This window comes from Oryctolagus cuniculus, chromosome 4 (assembly GCF_964237555.1).
Source record: "Oryctolagus cuniculus chromosome 4, mOryCun1.1, whole genome shotgun sequence".
NCBI lineage: Eukaryota > Metazoa > Chordata > Mammalia > Lagomorpha > Leporidae > Oryctolagus > Oryctolagus cuniculus.
In genome coordinates, this window is record NC_091435.1 from 4753473 (window position 1) to 4779106 (window position 25634).

The 25634-nt window shown below is 43.2% G+C and overlaps 1 protein-coding gene across 3 annotated transcripts in view; it reads left to right on the top strand.

Annotated features, from left to right (window-relative positions):
- DSCAM (DS cell adhesion molecule) overlaps window positions 1–25634 on the top strand; it is a 722199-nt gene that overhangs the window by 421176 nt on the left and 275389 nt on the right. For all 3 annotated transcript variants that reach the window (XM_070071799.1, XM_070071800.1, XM_070071801.1), the window contains exons 7-8: window positions 5388–5684; window positions 6423–6698. In XM_070071799.1, the coding sequence (XP_069927900.1) occupies window positions 5388–5684; window positions 6423–6698 (573 nt within the window). The remainder of the gene's footprint in view (window positions 1–5387; window positions 5685–6422; window positions 6699–25634) is intronic.

Below are 25634 nucleotides of genomic sequence, written 5' to 3' on the forward strand. Positions count from 1 at the left end.
AGCAGCCATTGATGGATCACAACATGATAAAGCTGTAACACTGTGTTGCAGAGTTTAAAACAAATAATGTGGTAACACAGAGGGAGGCTACATTTAAATCACTTGAATTGTTTGTCACAGGTTCTTACACGTCACATAAAGTACAGCAATTTTGACTATAAGTAGATGTGATTAAAAGCATACTGAAAGTCGCAGACACAGGTACATTTAGTTGAGTTTATCCCATAAATACAAGATTAGCAAGACATTTTAGAAGCTAACCTATGTAAGTCACTATATTAATAGAATAAAAAAGAAAAAACAACAGATCATCTCAATCTATCCAGAAAAAAATCACATAACAGAGTTCAATATCCATCCAGAATGACAAATCTCTCAGCTTCCTTAACCAGATAAACGGCACCTGTGAACAACCTACAGCTAAAATCATAATTAATGAGTAAACACTAAGTGGTTTTCATTTATTATGGAGACCAACACAGGATATCCACAAGACCACTTCTATTCAGTGCTACACGGATTTCTAGTCAAGCATAATAGGAAATAAACGCACGATGTTTGCAAAGGAAAATTTTCAGTTCTGTTTAACAAAAGCCATTGACATTTACAGAAAGTCCCAGGAAGCTAAAGCCATTTCTGTAAGGCTGAGTAGGGTTAGAAAGCCGTAGGATACCAGAGCAGTTACGTAATGCAATTTCATTTTTATATAGTTAGAATCATTGAAAATAATATTCGGAAATTTCTGTTCATAAAAGTGTGAAAGATAAGATATATTTCATGTGAATATGGAAGATTTCAACATGCAAACCACGACTAATTGTACAACATACTGACTACAAAACACCACATTGAAACACACAAAATGCTCAAATTGAAAAGATATAATATCATCAAGGATTGAAACTATGGATATTTGGCGCAACGACTCACTTGGCTAATCCTCCGCCTGCGGTGCCAGCACCCTGGGTTCTAATCCTGGTTGGGGCACTGGATTCTGTCCCGGTTGCCCCTCTTCCAGGCCAGTTCTCTGCTGTGGCCCGGGAGTGCAGTGGAGGATGGCCCAAGTGCTTGGGCCCTGCACCTGCATGGGAGACCAGGAGGAAGCACCTGGCTCCTGGCTTCGGATTGGTGCAGCGCACCAGCTGCAACGCACCGGCCATAGCGGCCACTTGGGGGTGAACCAACGGCAAAGGAAGACCTTTCTCTCTCTCTCTCACTCTCACTCTCACTCTCACTCTCACTCTCTCTCACTCTCTCACTGTCTAACTCTGCCTGTAAAAAAAAAAAAAAAAAAAAAAAAAAAAAAAAAACTGTGGATATTCTTGAGTTAGCAATTGTCTCTGATATCTGATATAATCTCAACCAAAATCTTAATCTCATAGATTAATTTTAAAATGCAAACAGAAAAGTGGGACTCTAACTTGGTTAAAATTTAATATCAGGGTCAGGTGTCTGGCCTACCACTTAAGACACCAGCCTTCCATATTCGAGTACGTAGACTCAACACCCAGCTCCATCTCCCAGTTCCAGCTCCCTGCTCATAAACGCTCTGAAAGGTAGAAGTTGATGGTTCAGGTAAATGAGCCCCTGCCATCCATATGGGAGACCTGGATTGAGTTCTTGGCTCCTAGCTTTCGCCTGGCCCAGCTCTGACTATGGAGGGTATTTGGGAGTGAACTGGTAGCCAGAGGCTCACTCGCTTGATCTCTCTCTTTCTCCTTCACCCCCCCCCCCAAAAAAAAAGAACATTCAAAATATAAATATGGAAAAGTAAAGAGAGAGCCACCCAGACAATCTTGAGGAAGTGAGTTGGAAGACCCCTACTGCTAGATGGAAAGACCTACAGCATGCACACTCCATACGTGGCTCAGTGGAAAAGACACAGTCCAGACACAGGACCACACACGTAGAACGGTGAGCTGGTTTTCAGAAGGGCACAGGATATTCAACAGCTGAACAAACAGCACTAAAACAACTCAGTAAATATGTGGCAAAAAGTATCAATCATTTCTTTTTTCTTTTTTTCTTTTTTTTTTGACAGGCAGATTGGACAGTGAGAGAGAGAGAGAGAGAGAGAAAGGTCTTCCTTTGCCGTTGGTTCACCCTCCAATGGCCGCTGCGGCCGGTGCACTGCACTGATCCGAAGGCAGGAGCCAGGTGCTTTTCCTGGTCTCCCATGGGGTGCAGGGCCCAAGCACCTGGGCCATCCTCCACTGCACTCCCTGGCCACAGCAGAGAGCTGGCCTGGAAGAGGGGCAACCGGGACAGAATCCAGCGCCCCGACCGGGACTAGAACCTGGTGTGCCGGCGCCGCAAGGCGGAGGATTAGCCTAGTGAGCCGCGGCGCCGGCTAGTATCAATCACTTCATACCTTACACAAACCTTAATTTGATATGAGGTATAGACCTGTGCAAAGCCCTGAGGTCTCTAAAAGAAAAATAATAATTTTATGTGATTTAAGGAAAGGCAGAGATTTCTTAGAACACAGAAAGTGCTAAATATCAATGACAAAGACATCATTAAGAAAATGAAGAGACAGCCACAGAGTGGGTGAACAGGTTTTATATGCACATTCATGCAGCTATACCGTATGTGATATATATCTGACATGTTCTATGCATATATATCTGAGAAATATTTATGACCATTAAAAGATAATTATTTACTTATTTATATTCCATATGTATAAACTACTCCTACAAATCAATAACGAAAGGGAAGACAGTCCCATACAAAATGGGCCAAACATGGGAGCAGACACTTCACGAAAGGCAGTGTCAATGTTTTAAAGAAGCACACCAGAAACAACACCACTCCCACTGTGTTTCTGTGAAGAGTGGACAGCCTGCACTGATCCTGAGAGATACAAGACAAAGCTAGCGTCTTGTATCTGGCTTCCAAATTCTTCTCCAAACTAGCCAAGCAAGAAATACAAAGGGGACCTAAGAATGTTCCAGAACCCAAGAAACTACAGGGACCAGATAAAGAAACACAAGCTGTGCCGCTAGTTGGCACTGAGGTGGGATAAGCGGCATTGTCAGCCACTGGGCAGAAGTTCACTGTGGAGCTGCCGGTTCGGTCACAGTGCAAGTTCAAGGCTGGATTTGCTGACTTCACTGAGTTCCCTGTGGTTATGGCAGGAGAGGTGTGTGCCTGTGAGAGTACCTACTCCCTTTTCACATTTGTTGGACGCTCAAGAGCAGGTCAAACTCACTCCCGTGGCTGGAGATCCAAGCAGGGATGGGGATGGATTGAACGCAGCCCTTGGGGAAATGTTTACGTCTTCAGAACGCTGCAGGTCACACAGGTGTTCACGTTTAGCCAAGCTCACCCACACACTCGGGATCTGTACATTCCACTCTCTGTAAGGTTTCCCTACTTTAAGAAAAGACAATGGAGGAACATTTTCCTAAACAGTAAAAGCACTTGTATCTTCAGCGCTGAGTGCAAAAATCAATGCAGAGAAACGTGTAGCTAAATGCGTCCCACAGAAGGTGTGGAATTATAGGGACAAATTGTCCCGAGTGCGCATGACTGGCTATGGATGTGACGTCTGACTCCCCAGACGTGAAACGCCTAGCCCGATGAGGCAGCATCTGCTGTGTTGGAGAAAGAAACACAGATTTTTGTTGAAATTTTAATATTTAAAAATTTTCATATCAGTGTTGTCTCTGATAGAAGAAGAATGTTTGCAACGCAAGGGCACAGGAATAAGTTACTTACGAATGCACCCAAGGAACCAAAACAGTGAGACAGACTGGAGGGCCTTCTCCAGTACCTGGAGCAAGAGTTGTGTGGAGGACGAGAGGACCCCAGGGCTTGGGAACCAAGAGAGGGGGAGGGTTGTGGGCAGCTCCACTGCACAGCCTCCCCCACCGCGGTGGAACCCCATGCTTTTGGCCCAGCCGGCTGCAGATGGAGGCTTCGAGGATTTGGGGTGGTGAGGGGCACCTTCCTCAGGGTACAGGCAGCTGTCAGCAGTCACCTTTCTCTGAGGGAACTGCAAGCTACCCTGTGTCATTTCTCCCCCCTTTAAATGTCTCTGATTTTCCACAACGGATATGTATGTCTATATACATCTATATACTACTTTTCTAATAACCATTTTTTTTTCACTTTTATTTAGCAAATATAAATTTCCAAAGTACAGCTTATGGATTACAATGGCTCTTCCCCCCCATAACTCCCCTCCCACCCGCAACCCTCCCCTCTCTAATAACCATTTAAAACTAAATAAAATCCTTCAATCATTATCTCCCATTTCAAGACAAACCCATGAACTAAAAATGGGTTTTAAAATGTTTTTTAGGAACAAAAAATGTCAGCCTCCAGCAAGGTTTATTACTAGACTCAAAAATCCCATTGTATGTGGTCGCAGTCATGTCAGGATGACCCACTGATGCCTGGGAAAAGCATCATGATGATATAGGTCGGAGTCTGGCAGGCCTATTGGCAACCTTTCTAAATTTTCATTTTCCCAGGTTTTCTTTAATATACCAGTCTCTTTATTTTTAATGAAAATATGTTTAAAAAGAAGCGTTTCCTGTTACAACCATTATAATAAGAGGAAGAGTGTTCATCTATGTGATAGAAATGTAATGAGATGAGCCAATTTGATCTTTGCTAAACATATTGGAACTTTTCTCGAAAGCGAAGGTCCTAGTTTATTTGAGACAGGTTTGCCTCGTGCCTCTTGGCCCCAGCGTCACGGGTGCCAGTTTCGCTCTCAGAAGGATTCCACGCTGGCTGGCAAATCATTTGGCGACTAACTTAAAATCACCTACAGATGTTTAATACGTGCCGCAAGGACCGACCTGTGCTGGGTTCTACCCACTCTCAGAAACTCCGTAGGCATTTCCACGCAGTCAGCTCTCTCGTTAAAAGGTTCAAACAATATTTCTAATGAGAATATTATAAAGGTGAGGTCATCAGTCTCCCAGGAGTTTCCTTTATGCCTCTACACAATTCCCTAGTGAGAAATCTCTCAATCAGCCGAGGGATGTACAAAGCCTGCGTGACTGTGGAAGGGCGTGGGCATGGGCGTGCTTATGCATTTACGATTGTGGATAGGGACAGCCCAATTTTGAGTTGGTGACTGTTTTAGGAAACTGCCATGGTTTTGCTGGACTTCTGGATTGCTTTCTTGTCCCCCTAAGTGGGACAATTATGAGAAATTGAGAAACTTCTACTTGAGAAAATTATGCCAGTGCTGTGCATACTGGTTTTGATCCTGTTCTGACAGGGTCGTCACTTCATCCCTAACACCACGTCTTCTGCAGGGGTTTTTGCCAACCATGACCTTGACCTCCTAGCCGAAAACAAATGCACTTGGCAGTTGTTTAATTATTTGCATGTGCCACTTTTGTCCATAATCTGTCCCCCTGCAGATGGAACTCCCAAGATTATTTCTGCCTTCAGTGAAAAGGTGGTGAGTCCAGCGGAGCCCGTGTCCCTCATGTGCAACGTGAAGGGGACGCCCCTGCCCACAATCACCTGGACGCTGGATGACGACCCGATCCTCAAGGGCGGCAGCCACCGCATCAGCCAGATGATCACGTCCGAGGGCAACGTGGTCAGCTACCTGAACATCTCCAGCTCCCAGGTGCGCGACGGCGGAGTGTACCGCTGCACGGCCAACAACTCGGCGGGAGTCGTCCTGTACCAGGCTCGAATAAACGTAAGAGGTGCTTGTCAGATCAGCTCCTCCAAAAACACACATACCTCATTGTAGTGGAGAAGGAGGTGCTGCATGCCCCGAGCCGAGGCTGGGAACGCCCGCCCGGCCGACCAGCTCTCGCTTCCCAGCTCCTGCCCTTTCCTTCCGACTCAGGAACGGCACCGATCGGGGTACCGGTGGACGTGGCACTTGGGGTTCTGAAGTCAGCCTGTTCTCTTGTCTCACTCTTAGACGTGTCCAGTTGAGCTTTCCTCTCCTGGGTTTGGCTCTGCATGCTTTTCCCTCTCTCCTTTCCTTCTGTCTTACTCCATCTGTGGTCAACACCCCTGTCCATGGTACTTAACTTGCATTCGTGGTGCGACATGGCATAACCTCCATCTTCATGATCTAGTTTATAGAGAGAACTGAACAGTCGTTCAGTCGCTTCTTGTGTCATCACAAAAGGAGCATGACCGCTCAGTGTAGACTAGCTACAACGTGTAGACTAAGCTGCCTTTTCTCTTGTCATTCAGACGATTCCATAGACCTGGTTGATAGGGCATTCGATACTGATCCAAATAACTTGGAAGTCATAGAAGTGTTTCTTAGCACAAAATGCTGAATACAGACAAAATCGTTTAATTGAAAAAGAGGGGTTTCTATGAAAAAAAAAAAAACATTATCAACTCAAGAAAAAGTGAACCCCGTTTCCCTACACGTGATGTACCCTTAAATTATTTTCAAGAGCTTCTTTGTGTGTCTCTAGGGCCTGCAAGCATCCGACCAATGAAAAACATCACAGCGATAGCAGGACGGGACACGTACATTCACTGCCGGGTGATTGGCTACCCCTATTACTCCATCAAATGGTACAAGAACTCCAACCTGCTTCCTTTTAACCACCGCCAGGTGGCATTTGAGAACAATGGAACTCTAAAACTTTCGGATGTGCAGAAAGAAGTCGACGAGGGGGAGTACACCTGCAATGTGTTGGTTCAACCACAGCTCTCCACCAGCCAGAGCGTCCACGTGACCGTGAAAGGTAATTCCGCTCCCCTCTGGGTTCCCTGGCCTGGCTTCTTTACCAGCCCAAGGCCAAGGATGCGTAGTGCAGGAATCTGCGCCTGCAGAGTAGGAGAGTGGCAGGAACACTGGATGTCCTCTTTAGGCTGGACACTCAGGGCACCTGTAGACAGGCGTGTTTTCCTGCTCTGTGGCTCCTTTTCCAAAGACTCATGTGTTAACGTTGCCATAGGAAAAACCTTGCCATGGTTACCTGGCTATCTCTTCTTTTGGTAACTTAGGAATGTGGGTTTTTCTTTTCCTGCCAACTCCTAAAGGTGAGTTCTTTCAGATTGTGAACAGAGAGACTTTTGATAACATGTGAGGACTTCTGACAAACCTCTCCCCTTGAGTCGGTGAGCAGGCCAAGGGATCACAGGTCGGAAAGGCACGACAGAAAGTTTTCTTGATAGAATTATTCTCTCCCTCATGAGGTGGGCTGGCCGGAAGTGTGTCAGGGGGATCTTTGTATGGAGACATACAACTCATCCCCAACCTCCTTACCAGTAAAGACCCACAAAGTGACAAGATTCACCATGGATACCCAACGTCCAGTGACAGAGCCTAGGGGGACCTGTCTCTTCCACTCCCCCAGTTTCCTCCACTGAAAGTAAAATCAACGTTCCTCAACTGTGCAGACAATCCACATGAAGGAGGTTATGCAGATAACTCTAGTACGTTCTAAAATAGTCCCTGATACCTGGGGGCAGCCTCCAGCCCCTCTGAGTGGCCCAAGCTCCCTCCCCACGCCTCAGTAGTCATCCTCCCATGCTGCTGCACAAGGTTCTCATGATATCCCCAGTGGTCTTTACCCACAGACCCCATTAGCTTTTTTTTTTTTTTTTTTGACAGGCAGAGTGGACAGTGAGAGAGAGAGATAGAAAGAAAGGGTTCACCCTCCAATGGCCGCCGCGGCCAGCGTGCTGCGGCCGGCCCATCGTGCTGATCTGAAGGCAGGAGCCAGGTGCTTCTCCTGGTCTCCCATGGGGTGCAGGGCCAAGCACTTGGGCCATCCTCCACTGCACTCCCTGGCCACAGCAGAGAGCTGGCCTGGAAGAGGGGCAACCGGGACAGAATCCGGCGCCCCGACCAGGACTAGAACCCGGTGTGCTGGCGCCACAAGGCGGAGGATTAGCCTAGTGAGCCGCGGCGCCGGCCCCATTAGCTTTACTTTAAAAAATATCTATACTCTCACACACACATTCATGTATATATAATATAGCATATTATAGAATATGCATTATATATGAGCTCTACTTGTGCATAAATAATTGTTGAATGTTTTCTAGTGTTAACATATATCTAAAGAACTTTCTCAAATACTCGCAAACTCCTGGTAAAGCAGACAGTAATAGCTGCACAAAAGTTCATCTTGTGGTTGTCTGTGTGTCCTCGACCACCAGATTGTGGAGCACCTACTTAATGCCAAGCACCACATCGGAGCACCGAGAATATGACGGTGAAGGAGCAGGGCAAGCTTTCTCCTTATTCAGCTCTCCTTGCAGTCAGGAGAGGCGACCAGTAAACAAACAAGATGAGTAACAGACCAGGAGCCACCATTGACACTTTCTAAAAGATTAATTGCTTTTACTCTTTTCAGTCACGTGAAATTCAAGGGAGAAAGAAAAGGAATCAACTGACCTGTTGGGAAAATGGAGAACTTCTGTTCTCTTTGTGGGTGGAGCTTGAAAGGGTCTTGCTTACTGGACTCCTGTACGTGCAGCTCCAGCCCCTTTCCTGGCAGACTACTCAGGGGAATTCACTCAGGAGATTTTAGAAAAGCAGTTATGGGGCCTGCAAACTCAGCTACCTTCAGAAGTGGAAGCAGGCACGCTTGGTTCCAGTGAAACGGCTGCAAGTGCAAAACCAGAACCATTCTACCTCGTTCCCAGTAGGTTCTTCCTGACCACTGAGTGTAGTGTGTGTGTGTGAGGGGTGTGTGTGTGTGTGCATGAGTGTACGAGTGTGTGTGAGAGTGTGGGGTGTGTGTATGTGTGTGCATGATAGTATGTGTGAGTCTATTAGTTTGTGTGAATGTGTGTGATAGTGTGTATTGTGTGAGTAAATTTATGTGTGTAGCATGTGTGTGTGAGAGTATCTGAATATATGTGAGTGTGTGTGTGAATGTGTGAGTCTATGAATGTGTGTGTGATAGCTTGTATGTATGTGTGAGTGAATGTGTGAGTGTGTATAAATGTATGTTAGTGTATGTGTGTGAGTATGCTTGAGTATGTATGTATGAGTGTGTGAGTAGCATGTGTGTATGAATGTGTGACAGTGTGTGAATATGTGTGTGTTTATGTGTGTGTGATGGTGTGAGTATGCATGTGCATGTAAATGTGTAAGTATGTGTGTGTGAGTGCATGTGAATGTGTGTATGAGTGTGTATAAATGTATGTTAGAGGCCGGCGCTGCGGCTCACTAGGCTAATCCTCCGCCTTGTGGCGCCGGCACACCGGGTTCTAGTCCCGGTCGGGGCGCCGGATTCTGTCCCAGTTGCCCCTCTTTCAGGCCAGCTCTCTGCTGTGGCCAGGGAGTGCAGTGGAGGATGGCCCAAGTGCTTGGGCCCTGCACCCCATGGGAGACCAGGAGAAGCACCTGGCTCCTGGCTTCGGATCAGCGCGGTGCGCCGGCCGCAGCGCGCTGGCCGCGGCGGCCATTGGAGGGTGAACCAATGGCAAAAGGAAGACCTTTCTCTCTGTATCTCTCTCTCACTGTCCACTCTGCCTGTCAAAAAAATAAATAAATGTATGTTAGAGTATGTGTGTGAGTATGCATGATTATGTGTGTATATGTGAGTAGCATGTGTATATGAATGTGTGATAGTGAGTGAATATGTATATATGTTTATGAGTATGTGACAGTATGTGAGTGTATGTGTGTGAGTATGTAAATATGTGTGAATGTGTGAGTGCATGTGAATGTGTGTATGTGAATGTGTGAGTGTATGAGGTGTGTTAGTGTATGTGTGTATCAGTGTGTGTATGAGTGTGTGATTAGCATGTGTGTATAAATGTGTGATAGTGTGTGAATATGTGTGCGTGTTTATGAATGTGTGGTGGTATGTGAGTGTGTGTGTGAGTGTATGAGGTGTGTTAGTGTATGTGTGTATCAGTGAGTGTGTGTATCAGTGAGTGTGTGATTAGCATGTGAGTATAAATGGGTGATAGTGTGTGAATACGTTTGTGTTTATGAATGTGTGGTGGTATGTGAGAGTGTGTGTGAGTGTATGAGGTGTGTTAGTATATGTTGTATCAGTGAGTGTGTGTATATGAGTGTGTGATTAGCATGTGTGTATAAATGGGTGATAGTGTGTGAATACGTGTGTGGTTATGAATGTGTGGTGGTATGTGAGTATGTGTGTGAGTGTATGAGGTGTGTTAGTGTATGTGGTATCAGTGAGTGTGTGAGTAGCATATGTGTATGAATGTGAGTGAATGTGTGTTTATGAGTGTGTGAATATGTGTGTGAATGTGTGTGAGTATAGGAGTATGTGTGAGTGTGTGAGTGCATGTGAATGTGTGAGTATATGAGTGTGTGTTAGTGTATGTGTGTATCAGTGAGTGTGTGTATGAGTGTGTTTAGCATGTGTGTATAAATGGGTGATAGTGTGTGAATACGTTTGTGTTTATGAATGTGTGGTGGTATGTGAGAGTGTGTGTGAGTATATGAAGTGTGTTAGTGTATGTGTGTATCAGTGAGTATGTGTGTATGAGTGTGTGATTAGCATGTGTATATAAATGGGTGATAGTGTGTGAACATGTGTGTGTTTATGAATGTGTGGTGGTATGTGAGTGTGTGAGTGCATGAGGTGTGTTAGTGTATGTGGTATCAGTGAGTGTGTGAGTAGCATATGTGTATGAATGTGAGTGAATGTGTGTTTATGAGTGTGTGAATATGTGTGTGAATGTGTGTGAGTATAGGAGTATGTGTGAGTGTATGTGAGTATGCGTGAATATGTGTGTATGAGTGTGTTTAGCATGTGTGTATAAATGTGTGATAGTGTGTGAATATGTGTTTGAATGTGTGGTGGTATGTGAGTGTGTGTGTGAGTGTATGAAGTGTGTTAGTGTATGTGGTATCAGTGAGTGTGTGTTTAGCATGTGTGTATGAATGTGAGTGAATGTGTGTTTATGAGTGTGTGAATGTGTGTGAGTATAGGAGTATGTGTGAGTGTGTGAGTAGCATGTGTGTATGAATGTGAGTGAATGTTTATGCGTGTGTGAATGTCTGTGAATATAGGAGAATGTGTGAGTGTGGGAGTGTGTTTAGATGATGCTTAGAAACAGTGCTATTTACGTCAGGTATTTTTTGGTAATAGTCGTTTCCCACATGCCTGGAAATTTTTAAAAGGAGTCCTGCACGATCACTATAAATAAAATACTAATTATTGATAGAGGTTGAAACTTAAGGTCTGAAATAAATCTAGCTGTCCAGAAGTGCAATTTTGCTGCCTTCAAACATAGCCAGAAATGAAAGGCAAAATCCCTTCTTTCACTTCATTTCAATTTAACAAGCAATTTCATGCTTAACACATTTCAAAGCTTTTTCTTTCCTATTTTGGGTGCCACATTGAACTTCCCAGTGCCTAATTGAGTGTTCTAATTGCTGGGGACCAACACTGCCAGGAAAGTTAATTGGTTGCTAGATAAAAATGTCACCTTCTATTTACATTTATATAAAACTTCGTAGTTTACAAAACACTTTCATATGTGTCACCTTAATTAATCCTCACAGTGACTCTGTAATGTAGATAGAATGTAATCAGAGAGACAGGATACACGAGACTTGCGCAAAGCCATCTAGAATTGGATTCAAGGCTTACATGCGGGTCTTCTGATTCCAATGCTTAGAAACGGAATTCGTGCTGCAGTGGAGGTTGGGGGAGACAGGAAGTGCCACCACTGGCACAAAGCCCAAGAGGAAAGTTGTTAAAAAGTTGAGAAAAACTCTGCTTAGGAAGCTGGGCAGAAGATACCAATGGCCAATTTAAGAGAAAGAGACAACTCGCTAAATTAGAGATATAAGGATGGGGGGATGGATTTGGTTAAAGATAAAAAGGAGGAGGTATATACTTGGAGAGAGGGCAGAGGAACCAGGGATGATTCCAGAAACTCTGCTAGGGTGATGGAGAGAGAGGCTGAGTCAGGTGTCCTGGGGTGTGCGTATCTCAGTGACAGACTGGGAAGGGCAAGACTTGGAGTTCACCATCCTGGATTCAGACCAGGGGATTTTGAAACACAGATTTGGGGGGTGGAGGAGGGCTGAAATAAGTACAGAAAGAGATGGGCACTGTAAGTGGACACACACCTTGGAAGCCTTGAGCCCTCAGAATTGTGTCTCATGCATGGGCTTTTCCAACTCATGTTCGCCAGTAATGAGATGGGAATGCTGGCGCTGCAGAGACAAGGGTGCGCACGCGCTTCCCCTTCCATCCCGTTTCCACGTGTGCAGCACTTTCCCGTGGTCACACCCCCACTGCACCTGCTGCACGCTGAGGGAGAATCAGACGCCACTGCGAGGATTCTCGACCTGGTCGCAATGGTGGTCGTGTTGCGTTGCCCACCAGAGACACGGTTCTGCAGGCTGCACTAACGCATTCTGCATCCGCTGCAGCTGTTTGTCAACCACTGCCTCTCCCCCGCATCAGAACCCTCTGCCTGCGTGGCTGGAGCACAGCTGGACACAGGGAGGCCTTGGCCCCAGGGTGGGTGGGGACACAGCCTCCAAGGGATCCTGACAACTGATGGCTTCTGGCCCCGGGGGTAAGGTGCTGCTCTGCACAGTTACGCCCGTGGCAGGGTCACCCACGCTCCTTCCTCAATCATGTGCTGTTCTTTCCAGCGCAGCCTCAGCTCCCTCCCAGTTCCTAGCCCAGATGGGATGGGGACAGATGTCTTTCTGTCGGGATCCCTGTAGCTTTCCATCCTCTCTCTCCTCTGAGCTCTCCAGCATTGGAGTCATTTACAGGACTCTGGAAATCACAGAACTGGGGGCTGCCTCTTTTAGATCTTGGATTAAAGCTGAGCAGTGTTTAATGGAGAATCCCGTTCACTGGACTTGTTCACGTGTACTCATAAATTATGCTGATTTGCAAAAATGCTTACGTTGTATTTTCAACAACTGCTTAAGGAATGCATAGTCCCTATGATACTAACACACACAAAAATAGCTCTCAGGGAAACATGAGAGTAAGTTACTGTTTCAAACAGGGATTGTAATTCTTGTGAGTTTCCCACCCTAATGTGATGAAGAGTGAAGAAGCTGGAACTTTCCCAGTTCCTTGTTTCTAAACTACCCAAGAAAGTGCTGCTGTTGGAAGGTGCCTGAAGGGCGCCTTCACTCCCATGGCCGTGGTGCACCTGTAGAGGAAGTTAGGATGTCAGAGGGGAGCTCAGAGCTCAGCTCACACACCTCCCCACAGAACAGCTCACCCCAAGACACAATGGTGATAACACATTCTTCACCACCCCCAAGGAAAGCAAGTCCCTTTCTTCAAGGAAATACTCTATTAAAGGGTCATGAAAACCATCTCAAAGTTTCCCTTAGCTAGAGGGGGGAAAGGCTATGTGTAGGAATTTTGGATGTCAGAGAATGCAGCTGTTCTATTCAACTGAAATTGAAATTATTGTAGAAGTGATGTTTTACAATACTTGCCATGCATACTAAACATGGGAACCTTAGAAAAGAACAGAATTAAGTAGAGGTGAGAAATGAAGAGAGAATATGTAGAAAATGATTTAGAAAATGATTCCTGGCTTAGTACCTGGTTAACCCCTTTGCAAATACATACTTGTATGTGTGTGCACACAGTTACAAGGCAAAACTCTTTGGAAATGTTGTAAATTAGGGAAAAAATGCTCTCAAATATTCAAAATCATGCAGTAGGATCTTTCCTATGGATTGATACAAAATATAAATAATTGTCCAAATATATAAATTCAACAAAAATACATAGTTTATCCACATGTGTAGTATAATATTATATTGTATTTATCTATAAATATATATTCCTGTATAAATACAAAATGTATGCATGATTTAAAATGCACACATATCTATTACCATATTCACGTACAGGTGGTTATAAATAGGTGTGTATACTATATGCTTCCATGTAGATAAATTCTAGAATCTATTAGGATCTTAGGGATGTAAATGAACGTGGAGTTCATGGAGACAACTCAATTCCACTGTATTTTTTTATTTATTTAATTTGAGAGGCACAGGCCGTCACTACTGCCTCCCCGGGCCTGCCTTGGGCCGAAGCTGGAGTCAGGAGCTGGATGTGGGGTTTGACCCCAGGCGGAAGTCCCCATGTAGGATGCAGGCATCTTAGCCACTAGGTCATACGTCCGTCCCCCTCCCCACATTTTCTAGATCCGTCCACCTGATCTGCACTGCGTCTCGGAGCTCCGTGCCCCTTCTGCTTCCAGGAGCCGCCTCATCAGACAGCTCTTCCCCTGCTGGGTACAGACCTGCTCCTGCCAGTGCTCTGCCTCCCTCTTGTCCCTTTCTGCCCTTCCGGGCATCGCTGCAGCACAGGCCACTCTCTTCCTGGCTTCCCTGTTTAAGTATTTCATATGCAGCTCATGTCCTTTGTGAGAATGTGGGCACATGCCTATGCCTGCTGACTCCCAGAGAAACAGACTTCTGGGCATTTTCTGAGGTCTGAAAGGAGAAATTGCAGTGTCCCCTCCATGTGGCAGGTGAGACATTGCTGTCACCCCTGTCCCGCCGTGGAGTCACAGCCTTGGTCCATTGACAAAGTGGAGTTTGTGTTTTGTTTCATCAGCCATCAGATGTCACCATGCCATTATCAATAGTTGATGCAGGATCTTGATTTTGCTTTAACTTGTCCTTTTTTTTTTTTTTTTAATAACTACCCCCATGTCTGGTATCAATTCCTCTGTCTCCTAGACAGGGAGTATATGTATACTAAACATATGCATTTTATAGATAATTTTTTTTATTTGACAGGTAGAACTACAGATAGTGAGAGGGAGAGACAGAGAGAAAGGTCTTCCTTCACTCCCCAAATATCCGCCATGGCCGGCGCTGCGCCTATCTGAAGCCAGGAGCCAGGTGCTTCTTCCTGGTCTCCCATGTGGGTGCAGGGGCCCAAGCACCTGGGCCATCCTCCACTGCACTCCTTGGCCACAGCAGAGAGCTGGACTGGAAGAGGAGCAACCGGGACTAGTACCCAGCGCCCATATGGGATGCCGACACTGCAGGTGGAGGATTAACCAAGTGAGCCGCAGTGCAGGCTCCAACATATGCATTTTACATCCGTGTTATGTGTATTTAATATATTTATTTTGAATCTTTTTTTATTAATATAAAGAGCAGGCTTCATGTATTTCATAGGTACAGTTCTAAAATGATAACCATACTTCCCTCCCTCCCCCAATTTCCCTTCCCACCCTTCTTTTCTTTTTATTAGTTTTTACAAAGACATAATTTTAAGCCACTCCATATTCGCAGGCTCAATGCACCACTAACCATAATATTCTACAAGTAAAAAGCAAGATGACCACAGTTCTACAGGAGTGAAAGCAATGGCTAAAACAAGGAACATATGCCCACATCTAGATACATATGTGGAGATAAAATAGAAAATAGAAGCTCTTAGGTTGCCCTTAGCTCTTTGTATGCACGCTATATGTCATGGCTCACTTGGCTAATCCTCCCCCTGTGGCACCGGCACCCCGGGTTCTAGTCCCGGTTGGGGTGCCAGATTCTGTCCCAGTTGCTCCTCTTCCAGTCCAGCTCTCTGATGTGGCCCAGGAAGGCAGTGGAGGATGGCCCAAGTCCTTGGGCTCTGCACCTGTATGAGAGATCAGGAGGAAGCACCTGGCTCCTGGCTTCGGATTGGCGCAGTGCGCTGGCCATAGTGGCCATTTGGGGGATGAACCAATGGAAGACCTTAATCTCTGTATCTCTCTCTCACTGTCTAGCTCTGCCTGTCAAATAAATAAATAAATAAATATCCTGTAGATAGACCATGAAGTAATATTAGTGCCATTATTGTCATTATAGGACTAGACATAGAATTGTTCAATCACAGAGTTTAGCTCAACTTCACCAGGGATTGCATGGCCACTCTGCAAAATTCCACAGCTAGTTTATGCTTCCACCAGCCAAGCATCGAAGCTGCCACTGGATCGGAGTTTTTGTCCTAAATCCTCTATTATGTGAATGAAAAATCATTCTTGTCTTTGTATCTCACGTTCAGCTGGTATCTGTTTTCCCATTTCCTCAATTGCTACTTTTCTGTAGGCGTTTGTTCTAGGGCATTGTTTGGACATAGCTTTCTGCTATATAAATGTATGTGTATCTGAGACTGACTCACATTATACACGTGTTTGTTTATTTTAATGAATCTTATATCCAGAGGTATCTTAGACATATGATGTCCTATTCTCCGTGTACTCTCATTTACTATTCTCTTTTTGGTTTGCATCAAACTCAAATACTGATCATGAAGATAACAATATGGTCTGATTATATGAAATGATCATCAGTTTCTTGCAATTACATTTCTACGCACAAGAATTTCATTCTAAGACTATTCAATTCAGTCAAACAATTGATTAATTTATTGCAAAAAGGGCTAGCTGTGTTTTTTATTTACTGATCTTGTCTTGGGTCAAAATACCTTGGTTTTGCAGACTTGATTCTCTCAAGATGATGATAAAATATATACCTGGAAGATTTCACTCTAAACTTCATTTAGACAATCAGCGCTTGTCACTTCTGGAAGCCAGCCTGTCTGAAGCTTTGTCATGAAGAAGCTGAGACTCAGAGAAACAGGGAGACTTGTTCAGGGACACACAGTTAGCAGGCCAGACAGGCAGCAGATCCACATGCAGTCATGTGTTGTTTAGTAGTGGGGATCCACTGGGAGAAACGTGACCTTGATTCCATCATTGCTCCAACATCATGGATCTCTCTCTCTTTCTAAGTTTATATAAGGAGAACATATTTCCAGCACTCCATGTTTACAGTTCCAAGAAGACAGCCACGCTTCCCTCACTCCCCTGCTCTTCCCCCAACCCCCTCCCTCCCTGCCCTCTCTTCATCAGTTTTTGCAAGGACATAAGTTTAATCCACTCTATATTCACAGGCTTCATTTGCCACGAATCACAATATTCAACAACTGAAAAGTAGGAAGATCCACAGTTCCACAGGAGTATAAACAAGGCTAAAAATGATAATAATATCCTAAAATGATCATTTCATTCCTATATATTTTTGGTACCCTATACTAAGTCTCACATATCAGAAAAACATCCTGTGAGTCTTTTTGACACTGGCTTATTTCACTAAGAATAATGGTTTCCAGTTGCATCCATTTTGATGCAAAAGACAAGATTTCATTATTTTTTATGCCTGAGTAGTATTCCATAGTGTATATATTCCACATTTTCTTTACCCAGTCATCAGTTGATAGACATCTTGGTTGATTTCATATCTTATCTATTATTAATTGAGCTGAAATAAACATGGGGGCAAAGATAAGTCTTTCATATGCTGATTTCACTTTGGGTAAATTCCCAGGAGTGGGATGGCTGGGTCATATTGTAGATCTATTTTAGGACCTCGGAGTGATTGCCATACTGCCTTCCATGTTTATTGTACTACTTTATATTCCCACCAATAGTGGACCAGGACACCTTTTCCCACATATTCTGGACAGTATGTACTGATTTTTGATTTTTGGATGACAGCCATTCTAACTGGGGTGAGGTGATATACTATTATGGTTTTCATTTGCATTTCCGTGATGGCTAGTGATCCTGAGCATTTTTCATGTGTCTGCTGGACTTTTGTATTTCTTCTCTAGAAAAATGCTAGTTCATGTCCTTTGCCCATTTCTTACCTGGATTTTTGTTTTGTTTTGTTGTTGAGTTTCTTGCGCTATTTATAGATTATGAATGTTAATCCTTAATCAGTTGCATAGTTTACAAATATTTTCCCCATTCTTTTGGTTTCCTCTTGACTTGGTTGAGTGCTTCCATTGTAGTGCACATTGTTATTAGCTTGATATAATCCCATTTGTCTAATTTTGTTGCAATTGCCTGAGTTTCTGGGGTCTTTTCCAATATCAATGTCTTGCAAAGTTTTCTCTATGTTTTCCTCTAGTAATTTGTCCAATTTTCCTAGCGCTGTTTTTTGAATAGACGGTCCTTTCTCCAGAGATTGGCTTCAGATCATCTGTCAAAAATGAGTTGGTTGTAGATGCATGGATTGATTTCTGGAGTTTCTATTCTGTTCCATTGGACTGCATGTCTGTTTTTCCCCAGTACCAGGCTGTTTTGGTTATAATTGCCTTGTAGTATGTCTTGAAATTTGGTATTGTGATATCCCCAGCTTGGTTTTTGTTATATAAGATTGATTTAGCTATTCAAGGTCTCTTGTGTTTCCCTATGAATTTTAGCACTGCTTTTTTTTCTAGATCTGAAGAGAATATTATTAGTATTTTGACTGGGATCACATTAAATCTATAAAGTACTTTTGATAATGTGGACTTTTTTATATTAATGTTTTTAATCCACTAACGTGGAAGATTTTTCATGTGTGTGTGTTTTTCTTCTTTTTTTTTACTGTTTTGTAATTTTCATTGTAGAGGTCCTTTGTTAAATTTATTCCAAAGTATTTAAGTTTAAGGTTTTTTTGTAGCTATTGTGAATGAGACTGACCTTCTCTACCATGGCATTGTCTGTGTACACAAAGTCTATTGATTATTATGTGTTGATTTTATGTTCTGCAACTTTCCCGAACTCTCTTATGAGTTCTAATAGTTTCTTAGTGGAGTATTTTGGATCCCCTATTCATAGAATCATGTTATCTGCAAACAAGGACAAGTTCACTTCCTCCTTTCAAATTTGTATCCCTTTGATTTCTTTTTCTTGACTAAAGGCTCTGGCTAAAACTTCCAGGACTGTATTGAATAGCAGTGGTGAAAGTGGGCAACCTTGTCTTATTCTGGATTTTAGTGGAAATGCTTCCAATTCTTCCTCATTCCTTATGGTGCTATCTGTGGGTTTGTCATGTTGCCTTAAGAAGTGTTCCTTCTATACCCAGTTTATTTGAAGTTTCTATCATGAGTGGATGTTGTGTTTTATCAAATGCTTTTTCTGTATCTATGAGATAATCTTTTGTTTTTTTTTTATCCTTTAGTTTTTAATGTGATGTATCACATTTATTGGTATGTGTATATTGAACCAATCCCTGCATATCAGTGATAAATCCCACTTGTTCTGGGTGAATGATCCTTCTGATGTGTTGTTGGATTTGATTAGCTAGTATCTTGTTGAGTATTTTTGCATCTGTGTTCATCAGTGATATTGGTCTATGGTTCTCTTTGTTGTATTTTTTTTCTGGTTTTGGAATTAAGGTGATACTGGCCTCACAGAAAGAGTTTGGGAGGATTCTCTCGATTTCAACTGTTTTGAATAGTTTGAGAGGACTTGGAATTACTTCCTTAAAAGTCTGGTAGAATTCAGCAGTGAAGCCGTTGGTCCTGGGCTTTTCTTTGTTGAAAAGGTCTTTATTACTGATTAAATCTCTGTCAGGGTCATTGGTCTATTTAGGTTTTCTATGTCTTCATGACTCAATTTTGGTAGATTGTATGCGTCCAGAAATCTATCCATTTTTTCGAGATTTTCTGATTTGTTGGTATAAAGCCGATTATAGTAATTTTTATGATTATTTTATTTCTGTAGTATTCATTGTTACATCTCCTTTTCATCTCTGATTTTATTGACTTGAGTCATCTCCATTTTTTTGTTGGTTAAATTGGCCAATGGTGTATCAGTTTTGTTGATTTTTTTTAAAAAACCATCTCTTCATTTCACTGATCTTTTGTATCTTTTTGTTTGTTTCAATTTTATTTATTTCTTCTCTAATTTTGATAATTTCTTTCCTCCTACTAATTTTGGGCTTAGTTTGTTGTTGTTTTTTATGACCTGGAAATGCACTGATAGATCATCTATTTGATGCCTTTCTAGTTTCATGATATGGGTACTAATTGCTATAAACTTCCCTCTTAATATTATTTTTTGCTGTATCCCATGTTTATTTTATATTGTTTTGTCATCTTCATTCATTTCCACAATTTTTTTTAATTTCCTTTTGATTTCTTCTATGACCGACTGTTCAATCAGGAGTGTGTTGTTCAGTCTCCACATGTTTGCATATTTTCTGGAGATTGTTAAGTTGTTAATGTCCAGCTTCATTCTACTGTGGTCAGAAAATATACATGGTAGGATTTCAATTTTTAAAAATTTTCTGAGACTTGTTTTATGGCCTGGCATATGGCCTGTCCTAGAGGAAGTTCAATGCACTGAATAAAGAATGTGTACACTCCAACTGCAGGATGAAAGGTTCTTCAACTATCAATTAGGTGCATTTGTCCACAGTATAGATTACCTCTGTTGTTTCTTTGCTGATTTTCTGTCTAGTTGATCTGTCCATTGATGAAAGTGGGGTGTTGAAGTCCCCCATTACTATTGTTTTAGATTTGTATCTCCCTTTAGGTCCATTAACATTTGTTTTGAATAGTCAGGCACCGTGCATTGGGTGCATATACATTTATGATAGTCACATCTTCCTATTGAATTGATCCCTTAATCAATACATAATGATTAAAGATGCATAATGAATAAAGATCATTGCATAACACTCTTCTTTATATTTCTTAACATTATTGTTAAATTCTACTTTTTCTGATATTAGGATACCTACACTTTCTGTTAGCGTGGAATATCTTTTTCTGTCCTTTCTCTTTCCAATCTGTATGTATCTTTGTTGGTGAGTTGTGTTTCTTGTAGGCAGCAAATAGATGGGTCGTTGTTTTTCTTTTTAATTTTATCTAAGTTGTACAAGTTTCATGTATTTCATATGTACAGATTTAGAAACATAGTATTTTTTTTTAATTCATTCAGCTGGTCTGTGTCTTTTAATTGGAGAATTTAGGCCATTTACATTTAAGGTTATTGATAAGCAGTGACTTTGTTCTACTATTTTTCCATAAATATTCCTATGATTTGGATTTCCTTTGTGCTTTTACTGGGATATTTTCTGCCTTCACATTCTTTCATAATGATGACTATCCTCTGTTTTTGTGTATACTACATCCTTAAAAATCATTTGCAAGACCAGACAACTGATGACAAAGTCTTTAAATTTCCATTGGTTTTGGAAGGTCTTTATGTCACCTTCATTTATAAATAAGGGTTTTGCTGGATACAGTGTTCGGGGTTGACAATTTCTTTCTTAGAATTTGGACTGTGTCTCTCCATTCTCTGCTGGCCTGCAGGGTTTCCGATGATAAATCAGCTCTAAGTCTGATTGGGGATCCTCTGAAAGTAACCTGGCGTTTCTCTCATGCACATTCTAGAATGTTTTCTTCATATTTCAGTCGAAAGTCTGACTATAAAGAGTCATGGTGAGGATCTTTTCTGATCGTGTCTATTTGGAGTTCTATGTGCTTCCTAGACTTAGATAATCCTTTCTTTCTCCAAACCAAGGAAGTTTTTGCTATTACTTCACTGAATAGGTCTAATCCATTTCCTTTTTCCATACCGTCAGGAACTCCTAGGACACAAATATTTGATCATTTGATACTATCCCATAAATCTCCAGCTCTATTTTCCGTTTTTTCTGATTTTTTCTTCCTTTCTTTTTGTCTGACTGAGCTATTTGTAAAGATTTTTCTTAAAGCTCAGATATTCTTTCTTCTGCCTCACGAAGTCTGTTGTTGAAGCTTTCCAGCGTATTTTCTATTTGACATATTGATTTCTTCATTTCTAATATTTCAGTTTTATTTCTCTTTAATATCTCTATCTCTCAGCAAAATCTTTCATCCATATCATGTATGGACTTCTTTATCTCATAAATTTGTTTCTCTGTGTTTATAAGTAATCTTATGATTATTCTCTTGAATTTATTTTCAGGCATTTTATCAGTCTCTTTGTCTTCACATTCTAATGTTGAACTGTTGTTTTGTTCCTTTGGGCGAGTCTTACTGCCTTCCTTGTTCATGTTTCTTATATGTCTGCATTTATTTTTCAGACATTCATGGAAATACCTGTTAGCCTTCTCCTCTGATGGTGTTTATCTTTGAACTGTGCCTCTGTGGCTTAGTGGAGTGTCTTCCTTCAGTGGGTGTTCAGAGGTGTGGGCTTGCTCTTGGAAGCTGGTGTCTCCTCCAGCCCCTGCTGAGGGAGTTGTGTGTGGTGTAGCTGTTGCATGTTTATACGGCTCCATGGCATCTCTCTTCTTTCTGGAGAATTTCCACTGCACACTTCTCTCCAACTCCCCTGTGAATGCACGTCTTGCACTTTTCTTCTGTTGTCTTTCCCTGATCAAAATCAAGATAATTTTCCCCTAGTCAGTCATATTGGAATCGCCAGGGGCTCTATTATAAATGAAAATATCTACAATGTTGCTCGACTAGGCACTGTATTTTTATGGGACTGCCATTGTATATGCATTTTGCCTTTGGCCAAAATACCTTTATGTGTTCTCTCACTGTAGTTAGTTTTACACAGATATGTTGATATGAATGTTGTGTGTAGGGGGGTATAGGAAGGGGATTTTTAAAGTTCATGGAAAAATGGAATTAAATGTTAAGTTTAGAGTCAAGCATTTGGCTTCCCAGTTAAGACGTCAGGTACATGACGGCATCCCATGTCAGAGTGCCTGGATTCAGTGCTCAGCTCTGCTCCTGATCCTACCTTCCTGCTGCTCTTCACTCTTAGAAGCAGCAGCTGGTAGCTCATGGGGATTTGTCCCTACCGTGCACCTGGGAGACCAGGACTGATTTTCCTAAATTACAGGCCTGGACCACCCTGGCTGTTGTGAGCATCTGAGGAGTGAACCTGTAGATGGGAATTCATTCTCTCTCTCTCGCTCTTGCTCTCTCTCTCTCTCTCTCTCTCTCTCAAATATTTTTTTTTGACAGGCAGAGTTAGACAGTGAGGGAGCGAGACAGAGAGAAAGGTCTTCCTTCCATTGGTTCACTCCCCAAATGGCCACCACGGCCGGCGCACTGTGCTGATCCAAAGCCAGGAGCCAGGTTCTTCCTCCTGTTCATGTGGGTGCAGGGGCCCAAGCACTTGGGCCATCCTCCACTGCACTCCTGGGCCACAGCAGAGAGCTGGACTGGAAGAGGAGCAACCAGGACAGAATCCGGTGCCCCAACTGGGACTAGAACCCGGGGTGCTGGCACCACAGGCGGAGGATTAGCCTAGTGAGCCATGGTGCCGGCTCTCAAATATTGTTTTAAAAACATTTATTTTGGGGCAAAAACTTTGAAATCCATAAACAGTTTTTTTAACAGTACACATTTTTCCATGAGCTTTTGGAGGACCCTTTATATAGAGATAAAGCTTTTATTTCTGTATTTTCTTGTATTTAAGAATATCGCTCCTTCATTTTGCCATATTTCAATGCCCTGATACATGTCAGAATAATTTAATTGACTTCTAGCCTTGTTGGAATACCATAACTACTTTGTTACACCCCTGTGTTTACTGTGACATATTTCAGCAACCTTAAAAAAATATGGCCACTTTAAGTCAGTTGTAATTACTAGTCAAGCTCATCAAATGGGATGACCTTTAGTAGCTCAAAGTCCTGGAAGATACTCTTCAAGTCAAGAAGCTGCTTTTTTTTTTTTTTTGACAGGCAGAGTGGACAGTGAGAGAGAGAGAGACAGAGAGAAAGGTCTTCCTTTGCCGTTGGTTCACCCTCCAATGGCTGCCGTGGCCGGCGCACTGCGGCCGGCGCACCGCACTGATCCAAAGGCAGGAGCCAGGTGCTTCTCCTGGTCTCCCATGGGGTGCAGGGCCCAAGCACTTGGGCCATCCTCCACTGCACTCCCTGGCCACAGCAGAGAGCTGGCCTGGAAGAGGGGCAACCGGGACAGAATCCGGCGCCCCAACCGGGACTAGAACCCAGTGTGCCGGCGCCGCTAGGTGGAGGATTAGCCTGTTGAGCCGCGGCGCCAGCCACAAGCTGCTCTTACTAGCAATCTTTGTCAAGAAGCTTATTTGAAAATTAATTTTAAGGTGCGTGTCTGCGACGTTGTGATTCTTACTTATCCCTCTTTCAGCACAGCTGACATCTCCTCTGTTTGCAGTCACACGACTTTGCTCTCATGCACAAGTGACATCATCACATCCCATCGGGGCGACAATTCTCTTCCCCCTTCCCCGCCCAAAGGAGCACAACCTGAGCTGTTTCCTTTTCTTGATGTCACGCTGACTCAGTGGCGTTCATGCAGTGTGAGGGAGACAGGTTAGCTTGGCTCACATTACACAGTCTTCCGTGGAAACAGCAGAGGAGTGACCTGCCCTACCCCCAGTCTGTGCTGACGCCATGTAAGCACAGAACCTCCATGGACTCTGTGTTTGCTCATCACTTTAAACTGGTAAAGGAACCCTGCTGGTCTCAGAGTCCTCCGATTATGGCTCTAAAGCACCTTCCCTACACACACACACACACACTCCTTCCGCATGTCTCATGTCAAGCATCTCTGACAAGTTACAGCGGAACCGTTTTTCTTCAAAGTGCCGTGGAAGGAGTGGGTGTTTTAGCCTACTGGTAAGACACCCTCATCCCGCACTGGGTATTGGATTACTGGGGTTCGATTCCTGGCTCTGGCTCCCGATTCCAGCCTCCTGATAATGCAGAACCTGGGAGACAGTGGAGATGTCTTTAGTGGTTGGGTCTCTGCCACCCACTGAAGACAGATGGAGTTGTTTCTTCTCACCTTCAGCCTGGCTCAGCCCTGCCATCGTAGGCATTGGAGGAGTGAAGTCGTAGACGGGGACTTTCTCTCTCTCCCTCTCTCTGCCAGTCTCTTGCTCTTTCCTTGTCTCTTGGCCTGTCAAACAAATTAATACCATTTTAAATGTTGAATTTTATGATATAAAAAGGCATCCCAAACTCTAAGCATGTCATCTTGTCCCTCCCTTCTGTCGACCTTGCAACTTTCCTACAGAAGACAGTAACAGTTCCTATTTCTCTACATTATAATTCTACAGTATTCCTTAGGGATATTTTTTCTTTCAATTTTTTTTTTAATTGAAATACTTTTGTCTCCCATGTACATATTGGTGACTTTAAGCAATTTTAAGAAAAAGTAATTTCCTTTTTCTTTATGTTGTCAAGTGTATGGCTGTGTAGTACTTCCTACAATTTGGTAGCCTAAAATAAGCATTCTACATAAAAACTATCTCGTTTAGAAATCATTATAGGCGAGATAGCTTCTCTTACCCCGATTTAGTCTATAGATGAGAGATAAAGAATATATTTCAATTCAGGCTGGTCTTGGGGAACTGAATGAATAAAATAAAAATAAAAAGAGAGTTTTTAAGGTCGTGAGCAGCAATCTCAAAATTAAACCTTCAGACTGTTCTACCCTTGATTATGTATTCCTGGAAGGAGGCTGATCATCATGTAGGTAGGGGTCCAAGTGAATGAGAAGACAGCCACACGTCCCTTCCCTCTGCTCCACTCCACCATGAGCAGGAGGAGCGCAGACGGGCAGCGTGGTGCCCGGAGGCAGGGGCACGGGCAGCCCTGATTTTATCACTGATGCTGCAGCAAGGTTTTGTGTTTGGTGAATCACACTCTGTCTCAAAAGTGTCTTCAGACTGGAAAGGCCTTCGAAAGCAGGTCCTGCTGAGCTGACTTTTCCCGTCATGAGATGAGAGGGATCGGGGAGAGGGGTGGGGCAGAGATGGGGCCTGGGTACATCCCTCCCATTCAAGAGTTCCTGAAACAAAGCATTGTCACTGCCAGCAGAGGCCCAGTTTCCAAGAGACAGATCTTGTGGAGTGTGGCGCCTTCTGCTCCGTCCTGGAGGTAGAACAGTAGTCGGAGCCCAGGGGTCTTCTCACAG